Below are 13,640 nucleotides of genomic sequence, written 5' to 3' on the forward strand. Positions count from 1 at the left end.
TTACACAAAATCATTAAAAAAAGAAAAATGGGACATCCCAAGAATCCCATGCAAGGAAATTTCTGGAGAAATTAGGAATGAGAGTAGCCAGCCCAGTGTCAACACTACTCAAACTTGGTTTGTACTTGAAGCTGTTGAATCAACTGACATCAGTGTACTTGTGGGATATTGGGTCCTATAGGCTACTTACTGGAGAATAGAATGATTCACAACTTGATTGTAAGATTGAGGTCTTACACTAATGCAAGAGACATAAACAACAGTACACGAGAACAAGATGGCGCTGACAAGTGTCCAGTCAAAGAGCTTCAGCTAAAGTTCCAGGAACTGTAGGGGGAGTAACTATCAATAGTCATCACATGCTTTATCAGGAGTCAATAAAAAGTCTTCCATATCTATGGCAAACCTCCAGACCTGACATATATTTTGCTGACAGTCTCCTTAACAGATATAATCACTGTTTTAAAAAGGTCCATTGTCAGTAATAGGATGTTTAGATATTTAAAGGGAACCATGGGCTGTATGCTAGAATTTTACAGAGATGATACCAGAGAAATAATGGCCTCCACTAATACACTGGGAAATAAAAATCAATGGTTGATAATCAATAGCTGTTCATGCATACAAACACACCATTCTTTAATTTGGGGGTCTACTGCGCTCTCTACTTGCGAAGCTGGGCACACAGTTTTGGTATCAAATTTTCAAGACTTACCTGGTTTAGACAAGTTATGTCTAAGGTAGAGCCAAATAGTGTCACAAAGTCACTTAAAATATACTGAAATAATAAAAATTTAGTTTGCAAAAAACTTGCGACAAATTCTAGATCCAAGCATATAGATACAAAATATCATTTTACAATAAGATAGTAGAATCAGATGTCGTTAATATAGTTAGGGAGTCACTGTTTATTTGAACTTCCTATTGTGTGTCAATATCAGTTAAAGGGATGTGTCAAATTTTTAAATTACTATCAAATATTTTCTGTTTATTCCTTGTTTTTACTATTACTCTGTGGTTCTTGCTTGTTCATATATGTGCAGTCACTGTAGTGCATATACAGCTCTATTCAGTTAGTAAAGCATCCTTTTACAAAGCTGTCATGTTAATTATACTAAAAATGCTCATCACAACGGGGAAAAAAAAAAAAAAAAAAAAAAAAAAAAAAAAAAAAAAAAAAAAAAAAAAAAAAAATCACAGTGATGCGGTATGATCCAGACAATTTGGTAGATATTTTATGTAGTGGAAAGCACTTTAGATGAAGCTCTGATACAAGAACAATTCCAAAATTGGATTAACTCCTAAAATATTGTAAAATGTTTGCATCCAAGTAACACAGTAAGAATTAATGTTTATAACACATGCTGTGTTGTAATCAAGATCACTTCTGAAACTGCTGAACTACCAGGTGCAATAATAATAAAAATGGCACTCTTCTGTAATTTCCCATTCCTCTTGAAATGAACACCTACAGCATCTGTCAACTGAAGAGGTGACCTGGCTAAACAATCAATCTACAAATCAATCTCAACAATACCAATTCTAGCTAACATGGTGGAGTCTGTCTGGATAACTAAATATTAAGTGACTTTTATAATAAATGTTTGAATTACTGCATGATGATTCACATATTTTCCTATGCTCAAGAAGTGACTTGTCTAGTTATTTTTTAAATACCAATACGTTGGAATCGTCAGTTCTCGTGAGGATGAAATTCCAGGTAGTGGACAGTCAGAGTGTTCATAACAAATTGTATATCAAAAGTGCTTTGAGAATAACAACCACGTGGGAAACAGAGCAGAAAATGTGCATGTGTGGAAATCATTAACTTTTTAATCTTATTTTTCGGATGTTCCTATAAGCATCAATTACTTTCTTCTGGATAACGTACATTTAATTAATATTCAGACATGGCTACGGAAGGCAAAGTTTCACTTTCACACTTTTCTTAACAGTATATATGAATGACTTACTGAACTACAACTGAATGATGCTGAAGGTCGTCAGAAGTCTGCAGTATTGCCATTAGTTCATCCTTGTGTTTGGAAATGGCATACTCTCGAAAGATTTCTGTAACAAAAAGGCCGAAATGGTGTATCAATTACATCAGAGTATTAAATGTAATTTCAGTGGTTCGTAACGCACCTTTGATTTGTTCATCTGACACAGTCGGCATGTTACTAACGAAAATGCGCGATATTTGCAAATAAAGTGGCTGTTCGTCTTTCGATGAACTTGAATCTAAGAAATCACAAAATTCTACTTGTTTGTTTGTGTTGTGATTCCCGCGTTCTTTCGAAGAACAAAGCACTTCGATATTTGCAGGTTGGCCAAATTCACATCCCTGATTCAAAATGTTACTGTCACTTCGAGAGTTTCCTCACAGCAAGGGAATACTCTGCACGTGCAAACTTTCAGCTACATAATCAATACAAACAATTGTTTATAAATCCGTAGCATTAATCCTTTTGGCAATGTTATGGAATTCTAAATACTACAACAACTATGTTAACTAGTTCCTTTTATTACTTAAGAAGTGACTTAAGTGATTATGAAAATTACCCTTCTCCAACAACACGCGTGTTAGAAAATCTGTGATAGTACTTTGTTTGCAGGCAAAGATGTGAAACATTATAACCTGTTTATTCGTCTGGTGTAGTGCAAAGATAATTTGACGTTTAGGGTAGAAGTCAGTTTTCATTATAGCGTGAGGCGTGTGGGGAGTGAAGGATGATAAGGTATTAGTAATAGGAAGGTAAGATTAAAGCCAAGATGGCTGAGTTTGTGAGGGGTGGACCGGCGACGGGGATAATTCTGCCGAAAGAAAAGCTTCAGGGTTCCCCTAGCACAGGGAGTGATGAAGGACACGACGGTGCTATTGGGGAGGAGTTCGATCCTTTTTTGGGAGACGCCGAAGAAGCTGAAGGTGCTAATGTGTCAACGGTAGTAGCACCTCCTGAAAATTTGTGAGTGATAAGACTTGTTAGTGATTTGTCACACGAAAATGCAAGGTTGTGTATGTGACTGTTTCTATGCCATCATCTGTTTATCACAAAAGACCAAAAAATTCAATGTTTTGCAGATGGTACCATGGACGGCTTGATCGGTATACAGCCGAAGAACGTCTATGGCAAGCAGCAAAAATGGGAAGTTACCTTGTTCGTGAAAGTGACAGAAAACCAGGGTCGTATGTGTTATCGTATCTTGGTCGAACAGGAATCAATCACTTTAGGTAACAGCATTTAAGATTTAGCAACGATCCGTCTAATAATCCTGACACAAACTAATGAACTGCGTTTCTGTTTAAGGATAACTGCTGTCTGTGGTGATTTCTACATTGGTGGTAGGCAGTTCGATTCACTGTCTGATCTCATAGGTTACTACACAAGCTGCTCAGACCTTTTGAAACGCGAAAGGTTAATGCATCCTGTTCCACCACCTGAACCAGTAAACGATAAGAAAAGAATTGTTGCCATTTTACCATACACCAAAATGCCCGACACAGATGAGCTAAGGTGAGTTTACTTCCATTGAGTGGTATATCAACTAAGCATGCGCTATTATATTTCTTCATCTAAATGTAAACATTTTGAAACAATCCAGTGTGGCGTTTGTTGGGTAGTTTTGGTATACTTTTTGGTGCAGTCACATTTTAGATAGTGCAGTCTTTTATTTTATTCTCTCTCTCTCTCTCTCTCTCTCGTTGAAAGGTAGTGCTCATTTACATGTGTACATAATATAAACACTTTGTTTTGTAGAATGTGCATGTATTTTTATTTAATTTAGGTCAGTAAAAGTAAACATGGTAGCATAGTTGTTAGAAAATTAAACAAGTGACCGATTTTGTTTGCAGATTAGTTGTACTTTCATTTATAAATACTGGTTAATACTTCCTAAAACCTCTTCTTGGTTTATCATTTCAGTCTCTGAACCTTGTGTGTGTCTCCCCCCAAATGGTGTCTCTGGTAACAACATACTTAAAGTAGACATAGATTGCTTATTGCTGTGGGAAGAGGCAAGTTGAGTTGGTATGATTTAGGTCATTTCCTGTCTTTTACAGTTCAGGATCTAGTTGACAGGTACATCCCTGCTATTGCTTTACAGTGAATGCTGTACATCTGGGTGATGTGTAAAACCAGATATACTAATTGAGTGAAATGTATGAAGCATTGGGAGGAGGAGGAGGAGGAGGAGGGGGTGGGGGTAGATTGAGAACTAGGAAGTAGAAAAAGATAGCAGACAGAGAATAGCTCGTAGGAAAAGATTTCAGGCTGAAGTGCATATTGGATGGATAGTGACTATTTGTGTACAGTTCAGACACATTTATCTTTCATCAGAGAAACCAAATGATGCAGATCATGAAGCAGTTATTTAAGTTAAATACATTTTGATATGATCTGCAATTAACATTCCCTTGGCCTCAATTTTACTATGACAAATTGGTTTCCTCCACACAGAAAGCTGCAGAAATTGTAATGAAACTATTGTGCAACATGACAGCTTTTACAAGTGTGTGCACCTCTAATAAAGTTTTATATATTGTCGGCAGAAATTGGTGGTTGTTGTAAGATTCATTGAACAGATGCGAAGGACTTGTTTTGCATTTCGGTATTACACAGTAAGACTACGGTGATGTGACTCAAAGATGGCTGGACAAGGATATTACTTAGATTGAATAGGTGACAAAGTACTAATACATTAGCTTCAGCATCAGCTAAAATGCATTGACCCATTCACAAACTATTAACTAAAACCATATGCTTGCTCAACACCACCATCCCCCCCCCCCCCCCCCCAACTACCACCATCTATATACATTCAGAAATTCACAAATGTATCCATCCAGGACAGTCCATTTTTATACATTACCATGTTCCAATTGAACTGATTATTACTGTTGTCGGGCAGCACTACCAGCCCATTTTCTGCTACTTACCTTCTTACGTTAAATACAATAACCATTTCATCAAAAAAAGTTTGTTATTGTCAGTAGGCTTCCTTTTAGCACCAGTGATACTATCTATAAACAGTCATCCTCTTTGTCATGATCTCACTAACAAGAAATATTATCTTTCCGATGTTCTGTTGACTAAAAATTGCTGTTTAACTTTGAAGAATTGACTAACCACTCTCAAACTTGATACAATTTCTCATACATTGATAAACATACATCTTAGTCATATTCACATGCAAGGCATCTTCTTATACAAATTTGCTCTATTGTTTTCACATCACATGTGCAATGATGTTAATAAACAAATAAAATGGAAAATAAATTGACCCTGGATCAATTACCTTCCATAAGAAGCATCAATAAGCATGTGATGATTATGCTTGTCAGTGGCTAGTTGGGTGTCTGAGATTACATATCCAAAGGTTTGAAGTAAGTCCTGGAATATTTTATTTGCTTATCTCTCCTTATACCTGTGACAGATCTGCATATGTTAAAAATGCCTGGTTGTAGTGTAGAGTCCATGGTAAACTGTTCAAATCAACCCTTTGGGCGAGGACAGGTTTAGCTCCCATTATTGCTGATTGACATGTGTTAATTGTTGACATTATCTGATATTTCTGTTATGATGAAGTATTGCAAACTGTCATAAATATTCAGAAAGTTAGAGGAAAATGGAACACATTGATACCAGTCATCTTGCTTCAGCCTTAAACATCAAAATTGTGACTATAAACCTCATCGGAATCAGTTATGCATAAAATACATAACAGAACAAGAATCATAGTCGTTATAACATCACATTACCTTCGTCACATCATTCAGTCATGGTTAAAAGTAACATCCATTATCAGCAGGTCAACAGACCCAATGATAACACCATCACATTTTAGGGCTTTGATGTCCAGTTATTTAAGCTGTTATATTTCTGTTACGAATGCTTCTGTAATTTCTGTTAAGAGATATGTGTCATATTCGCATTGTTACTGGTCAATTCCATCAACCATTTCTGTGTACCACTTAGTAATCTGAGAAGTCCTGTCGCAGAATTCTGCTGTAAGAATTATTTGGAAACTCACCATTCTGAATTTCACAGAAGAATGTAACTGAGTAAAAGCTGTCAGTAGATCTGCACTTTGCTGCAAAATTATTACTTGTTGTTAATCCACTAATTTCGTAATGTCTTTGGTAATGCAGGCCTATTATTTTTTTAATTGTTATAGTATGTTATATAAATTATCACGTATAACTATTGTTAAGACAGGCAGACAGCATGTAGGAAATTATAGCAAAAGGGTGGAAAACATGCAATGGATCAACGACTGGTTAATCACAGACTGTGCACAAATAGTAGAAAAGATTTAGTATTGTGCTACTTAGTTGGCAATCAGTCACTGAAAACAGTGACAATTATAAAATATCCATAAATGTACTTGAAATAGTGTATTTAATCAAAAGCTTGTTTAATGAGTGTGATAGATACACAGCACTGTTGTCTCTTTGTGGGGTATGACCACCATCAATGGAGGTTGAATCTTTGGCAATGCCAGCCACTTGGGCCCGTGAAACATCAGAAAAATTGTTAAACATTGGTTAGAGGTCTACAGTTGAAAGACAACAGGCCAAATGTCGTGGAGATGCTCACCCAACTCCAGCGGGAGAACTAAAAAAGAGACATGCTGTTAAAAGCACATGGTGTATGTTCCAAGAATAGTCCTTTAACATACATGTTACAGAATGACCATGAGAGAAACATCAAAGAAATTGCTCTCATACAGAGGCTTGCTTCCTGCACAACATATGCAGACTGAATAGGAAAGGTGAAAATAATGGTGGCACATGAGGTAGCTTTTGCTGTAGTGTGTAAGGTGGCTTGTGGAAGACAGATGTAGATGTCAATCAGGATGTTTCTTGTCATTTTACTTTTGTGAATGGTGATTTGTCACCAGATCCATAATTCACACCCAGTGCAGGTAACAAGGTGCAGCTAGTTACCTGATGTATTGTGGTTCAATGTAATTAGTGATGTCTTTTATGACCTCCTTGATGTAGTCCTTGGATTGTATACATGTGTCACACCAGAAGGAGTTTCAAAACTCATTCCTTTTGTGTTACACCCATTTTACTGTAATGTTTACCAAATAGTTAAACCTTTATACTCAAAATTATCACTACTGTGAGAACCCTGTTCTTCTTCTTCTTCTTCTTCTTCTTCGAAAAAGTCCTGGTCATTCATGTAGTACAAAAATAAAGGTACTTTTGTGTTTCCTGTTAACACTTAAAACTATGTATTCACTCCCCTATATACAGCAATGAAAATCAACAACAGGCTGAGACAAGAATATTTTAACATGTTATGAAGAAAAAACTAATTATTTTGAGCAGGATACATGTGCTCATTAAGTCTTATGTTAATCTAATGTTCATTATAAAGGAAAGTGGGATTTTGCAGAATAATGCTCCATCTCATTAGCAGTAATTTTATATAAATTAATGTTAATATTAATTTTTGACGTGGCATTTTTTGTATTCTAATTAGAGGATTAATAAATGTGTTGTGACAAATCACTCTTCACTTCTATAAAGACTGTCATCAAAGCACTTTCCCATTTCTTCATAATAGATGCATCATTTAAATGGTGGCCTTGTTATTGAACAGGGATGCTTATTTTGGAAGTTGTGATAGATTCTTTCAGTTACTGTTTAAATTGCTTCTGCACTTCGTGCTACAGTAGTTACAGTGGTAATGTCTCATTGCTTGTGCAGTTGTCAGTAGACAGGATGTGGATTAGTGACAGCCCTTGATAAGTGTTTCCTCCATGTAGGCAGTTTATCTGGAAGGAAGTTGGGCTAAGATAAATAGAGGCACAGTATAAAGTGTCATGCACTGGTTACTTGAAACTTTGAGATAATAACAAATACCTAAATATGAGATTTGCATAGAGTAAACAGTACTGAAACTTCATGCATAACCCATAATTTCCAACAGTGAATTTTGTGTCATGATTTATGTTGTGTGCAGTTAAACATGAAATTTTGATATTGAAACCCACTAAAAAAATAAAAAAAGGTTTATTAAAGAGAATGATAGAGGCAGTCAGTGAACTGAACTGAGTGGCATCATTGGTGTTCAGGTTACAGTGATATGATGAACACTGTTAAGGTTTATTTTTTTTAAAAAAAGTGGATACTTATGCCCAACTTTCAGAAAACTGAAGAACAAAGGTGACAAGGCATTGAATATGTTTGGTGCCTCTCAATAAGTCTCTCGTATAACCTCAGATTGATTACATGTGCAATGTATTATTAAAGTATATATGAAAATGTTCAAATAATGCCCCATGGGACACAGACACTTGTCAGTTCACCCATGGACAAGCACAGCTACCTATGGACAGACACAGCTTGGATTGCCAGGTAGACCCAGTGTATGTGTTCTCTGCATGTGCAGACCACTTGGTCATGCTCACCCATAGCCGCTTGACAATGGGGCAGTGCAGTTATGAACTTTATGCTGTGAATGCCCAACTGCTCGCTAGTCAGCTGTTCACCCGCCCTTGCCCACTGCTCCCTGCATATTCCTGGATGTCAGAGGACGTACCCTGGTGCTTGAAAACTGTTACAGATGCTGTGCTCTGTGACAGAATTTGATCGGTCACAGTAGCAAAGATCAGCCACATACTCACTACCATGTGATATGATATTAAAAAACTCCAACATGTTATCCAGTAGAGAATCGTATTTTTGGGTCATACCATACTATTATCTGTCCTCTGGTGGGGTGAGAATTCGTTAACAGTATAAATAGAAAAACTAATTAAGAATATGCACTAACCAAGACTAGAGGAATTTTTGTTCCCAAGTCTTAATCATTTGCTTTGGAAGATCATGATTTAATAAATCTTATAACAATACACTTATTGTTGTTGTTAACACGTAAAATAAGGTGAAGGCTACCACACTGAGCAAGGTGGTGCAGTGGTTAGCACACTGGACTCACTTTCGGGAGGATGGCGGTTCAAGCCCGTGTCCAGCCATCCTGATTTAGGTTTTCCGTGATTTCCCTACATCCCTTCAAGCAAATGCTGGGATGGTTCCTTTGAAAGGGCATAGCAGACTTCCTTCCCCATCCTTCCCTAATCCAATGGGACTGATGACCTCACCGTTAGGTCCCCTCCCCCCAACCAACCAACCAACCAACCAACCAAAGGCTACCACCCATCACCTCTAATGGATTGATGGGTGCAGCGTAGAAACATGTAACACTGTCCATTGAATAATGGTTCTATGCTTCACACATCAATCTGCTGTAGGTGGTTGGTTGCCTTTGACACTTATTTTACGTATTGTTCCATCCAGGAATGAGAGATGCCTTTTTTCCTTTTTGCAGTTAAGTATATAATAGGTAGATTGGTTGCTTATAAAAGTTCTTTATTCTCCCACAGAAAAGGTACATGATATTTTTGATTCTTCTTCCTTATAATAACTGTAAAGTCTTATACTTGTTGCAGTACATTTCTCTTGCAGGCAAGCACTTTCTATTTAATATGTACAACTGCATCTGGGCAGAAGGCACATTTCCCAGCCGCTGGCATGGAGCTACTGTCATACCCATACTTTAGCCCACTCAGGACAAAACCTTCCTTCTAGCTACTGCCCCATCTCACTCACCAGCTGTGTTTGCAAGGTACTGGAATGTATGATTCATGACCAGCTGGTATAGTGACTCAAGTTTCGCAAGCTACTAACCACTGCATAGTAAGTATTTTGAGCGTGCCATTCTGCAGTCGACCATCTATTCACTTGTCCACCCATGTCATGAATGTTTTTCTGGGGAAATGCCAGACTGTGGCTGTTTTTGGATTTGGGGGAGGCCTGGGTCACCTCCTAGAGAACTAGTATCCTCCACTCTCTACACGTGGGGCTTCTATAGCCTCCTACCCCGTTTCATTGAGAAATTTTTAAAAGACAGAGTTTTCAAAGTATGTTTGGGTTCTGCCTTGTCAGACACCTTTGTCCCAAAAAATGGTGTGCCTCACAGTTTCGTCTTGAGCGTCATTCTATTTGCTAACGCCATTAACCCTCTCCCACAGGGCATCTCCGGCTCCCTTGTCGTTGACAATTTTGCCATCTATTGCAGTTCTCCACAGACCTGTCTCATTGAGTGATGTCTTCAGCGATGCTACGATCTTCTTCACTCATGAGGCATTGACAATGGCTTTCATTTAGCCACTGACAAAACCGTTTGTTTGAATTTCTGGTGGTACAATTGGCTCCTCCCACCATCTTAACATCTTGAGCCTGTTGCCCTGGGGCTCATGCTCTGTAGGAAACACTCTTGGCCCTCCCATGTGTCTTACCTGGCAGACCCGCTGTACGCAGTCCCTCAATGTCCTGTGTGTCCTCAGTGATACTTCCTGGGGTGCAGATCGGGCCACCCTTGTCCATTTGTACTGGTCCCTTGTCCGTTCGAAATCAGACTATGGGTGCTTTGTTTATGCATCTGCACGTCTGTCAAACTTATGCTCTCCCCCATTGTGGCATCTTGTTGGCTATTGGCACCTTTTGCACTAGCTTGTTTGAGAGTGTGTATGCTGAAGCTGCTGAACTCCCACTGTCCTACTGCTGTGACTTTCTCCTCAGGAGGTATGCTTGGCCACCCATCCTATGCCTTCTTCTTAGATGACTCCTGTGATTGCCAGTATGGAGCACGTCCCTCTTCTCTGGACCTCCTGAAGTCCGCTTTTGGCTCTCATTCCAGCAGCTTAACTTCACACTACCTGCAATTTTCCTGATGAGTGTGAACCTTTCACCACATTGGCTTTTTGTGGCAGCCCATGTTCACCTTGGCCTTCATTCACTTCCTAAGGACACTACTCCAGCCTCACTCTATCGCCTTCAATTTCACGACTTTCGCATGGAACTTTGCGACTGTACCATTCTGTACACTGAAGGCTCTCGGACTGATCATGGTGTCGGGTGTTCCTCTGTCATTGACGCCGACATTTTTCGGCGGCGGCTTCTGGTGCACTGCTCAGTATTTCCAGCCAAGCTGTTTGCCCTGTATCGGGCTTCGGAGTACATTTGACAACAAAGGCTTTTCAATTGGATCTTCTGCTCAGACTGTCTCAGTTCCCCTCCGTCTCTGTTTAATACGTACAAGGTCACCATAATCAGCACGGTTCCCCTGTATTGCAGCCAAGGTCAGCCATGTACTACCTCCAGACACAGCTTAGACATCTCATGTGAACTGCATTCGTAGTCCACGAAAAATATTTGGACCACCCATAAGCTGCTGCTTATTGAATTGACCAGCCAGGTCAATCTGTATTGCTCTTAATGACTTGTACACAGGAACACTGCACCACAAATGGTGACAATATCCATGTCACACAGGTATTGCAGAGACACATTAATACAAGTCTTCTGCTCAGACTCTCTGTTCCCCTCAGTCTCTGTGCACTGTACACCGCCCATCCCTTAGTGCAATGGGTCCAGGAAAACTGTCACTTGCTCACTCTTTCTGGGGCCACTGTGATGTTTATATGGGTTCCTTGGCATGTCAATCTGCCAGGAAAAGAGGCTGCTGACATTGCTGCCAAGGCTGCAGTCCTCATACCTCTGCTCCCTAGTTCAGATGTTCCCCCCAATGATCTCTGTGTCGCCGTCTGTTAGGTGGTGGTTCGCTTTGGCATTTCCATTGGTCATCTCTTCACGGGAATAAACTCCAAATTGTTAAGCCTCTCCCAGGGGCTTGGATGATCCCCTCTCGGCCCTCCTACTGGGAGGAGGTCATTTTAACCAAGTTGCGTATTAGGCACTGCCTTTTTAGCCATTGCCCTTTATTAAGTGGTGCTCTCCTGCCACTTTGTACACATTGTGCCTAGGTTTTAACTGTCCGCCAATTTCTGATGGAATGCCCTTTTTTTTTAATCATTTACTTTCCTGCCTAGGTTTCCGATCTGAGTTATCGGCCATTGAAGCAAACAACGTGTGGGCTGTCAACCATGTTTTAATTTTTATCTGTTGTAGCAATATGGCAAAGGCAATTTAATTTTCAGTCTTGGACCTCCATATCTGTATGATGTCTTTATAGCCCTTTCTGCACATCCCTGTCTTTAGCTGTCTTCTCCTAAGTCACTTGGGATTGACATATAGCCATTTTTTAACTCTCCCCCCACCCCCTCCGTCTTCGTGTTTTATAGTTTTGACTTGGACGCGTATGACCCTAGTTGTTTTTGCACCCTAAAACCAAACAAAACAAAACAACAACAAAAACAGATAATTATTGTATTTCGTTTTCCATAATGCAAGAAGTGATCTATAAACTTGAAAGGAGTAAGATACGTTATTGTGAGCGTTTGGCAGGTAGTGTTGTTATGTAATTCTTCGATAGATAATTATAGTTTCTGAAATGAATAAATAAGCAGTTGAGTGTTATTTCCCTGCACTTAAAAACTTTTGTCAAATTTTCTTCGTCTAATTAATGTATAAGTATTAAATATGTAATAAAAATACTTCCTTGAGTGCACTTCAGCATATGTTTCCTTTCCTCTGCCTTTACATATGTATTAAACAATGGAAAGTCCAGGTTAAAGCATCGCCAACATTATGAAAAGGATAGAAGGCTACTCTCTGTAAAGATAACACCATTATTTGCAGACAGACACAATGGAAAGACTGTTACATATTGAAAACACACACACACACACACACACACACACACACACACACACACACACACACACACAAAGACCACTATCCCTGGTCACTCCAGCTGGAATGCAAGTATCCCATTGAATGAAAGCAGCAATTCGGAATGTGGTGAGGGAGGGGGGAATAGCAGGATAAGGGTGTAAGAGAGAAGAGCACCGTCTGGCATAGCATGCAGGGACTGGATGGTGGTGGGATGATACTGCCAGGTTGTGGGGAGGCTTGGGGAGGGAAGGGGTGAATAGGGGAATGGGGAATGGAAAAGGAGAGAAGCAGAGAAGGGAAAAGACCGATGAGTGCATTGGTAGAAAGAAATACGAACAATGAGGGTGAGGGGATTTCAGTTGGGATGAGGTGATAGGACAGAGGGAGGTGGAAACTGTTGGGTGTAGGGTGTGGGGTCAGTAGATTACCATAAGCTGGGGCAGGGATAATTTTGGGAACAGCAAATGTGTTGTAAAGATAACTCCCTTCTGCACAGCTCAGAAAAGCTGGTGGTGGAGAGGAGGATATAGATGGCCTGAGTTGTGAAATATCCGTTGAAATAAAGTATATTGTTCTCAGCTGCATGTTGTGCCACAGGGTTCTCCACTTTTCTCTCAGCCACAGTTTGGCAGTGGCCATTCATCCTGGTGGAAATCAGTGGAGTGATTGCAGCAAAGCTGGTATATGATGTGGCTGCTTTCACGGGTGGCCTGGCCTCTGATGGAGTAGGATAAGGCTGTCACAAGACTGGATTAAGAAGTGCTGGGTGGATGGATTGGACAGGTCTTCGACATGAGTCTTACACACAATCCCTGTGGCAAGGGATTAGGATTGGGACTGGCGTGGGATGGACTAGAACGTTATTGTGGTTGTGTGGGTAATGGAACACCCCTTTAGGAGGGATGGGAATGATCTTGGGTAGGATGTCACTCATTTCAGGGTATGATGGTAGATAATAAATGCCCTGATGAAGGATGTGGTTAAGCTGTTC

At 39.6% G+C, this 13,640-nt stretch overlaps 2 protein-coding genes across 2 annotated transcripts in view; one reads left to right on the plus strand and one right to left on the minus strand.

The window, feature by feature from the left end:
• The window catches only part of LOC126439380 (DNA helicase MCM9-like), a gene marked incomplete at its 3' end in the record, with an annotated part of 123,658 nt that extends 121,141 nt beyond the window's left edge, over positions 1-2,517 (minus strand). The window contains exons 1-2 of the mRNA XM_050090562.1: positions 2,146-2,517; positions 1,974-2,070 (exon numbers count right to left, since the gene is read on the minus strand). Of these exons, the coding sequence (XP_049946519.1) occupies positions 1,974-2,070; positions 2,146-2,176 (128 nt within the window). The remainder of the gene's footprint in view (positions 1-1,973; positions 2,071-2,145) is intronic.
• An 85-nt stretch (positions 2,518-2,602) lies between these two features.
• Positions 2,603-13,640, plus strand: part of LOC126439381 (ras GTPase-activating protein 1-like) — a 38,432-nt gene continuing 27,394 nt past the window's right edge. Inside the window, exons 1-3 of the mRNA XM_050090563.1 lie at positions 2,603-2,966; positions 3,083-3,232; positions 3,309-3,515. Coding sequence (XP_049946520.1) covers positions 2,773-2,966; positions 3,083-3,232; positions 3,309-3,515 — 551 coding nt within the window. The 5' untranslated portion in view covers positions 2,603-2,772. The remainder of the gene's footprint in view (positions 2,967-3,082; positions 3,233-3,308; positions 3,516-13,640) is intronic.

This window comes from Schistocerca serialis, unplaced genomic scaffold (assembly GCF_023864345.2).
Source record: "Schistocerca serialis cubense isolate TAMUIC-IGC-003099 unplaced genomic scaffold, iqSchSeri2.2 HiC_scaffold_1319, whole genome shotgun sequence".
In the NCBI taxonomy this organism is placed as follows: Eukaryota; Metazoa; Arthropoda; class Insecta; order Orthoptera; family Acrididae; genus Schistocerca; species Schistocerca serialis.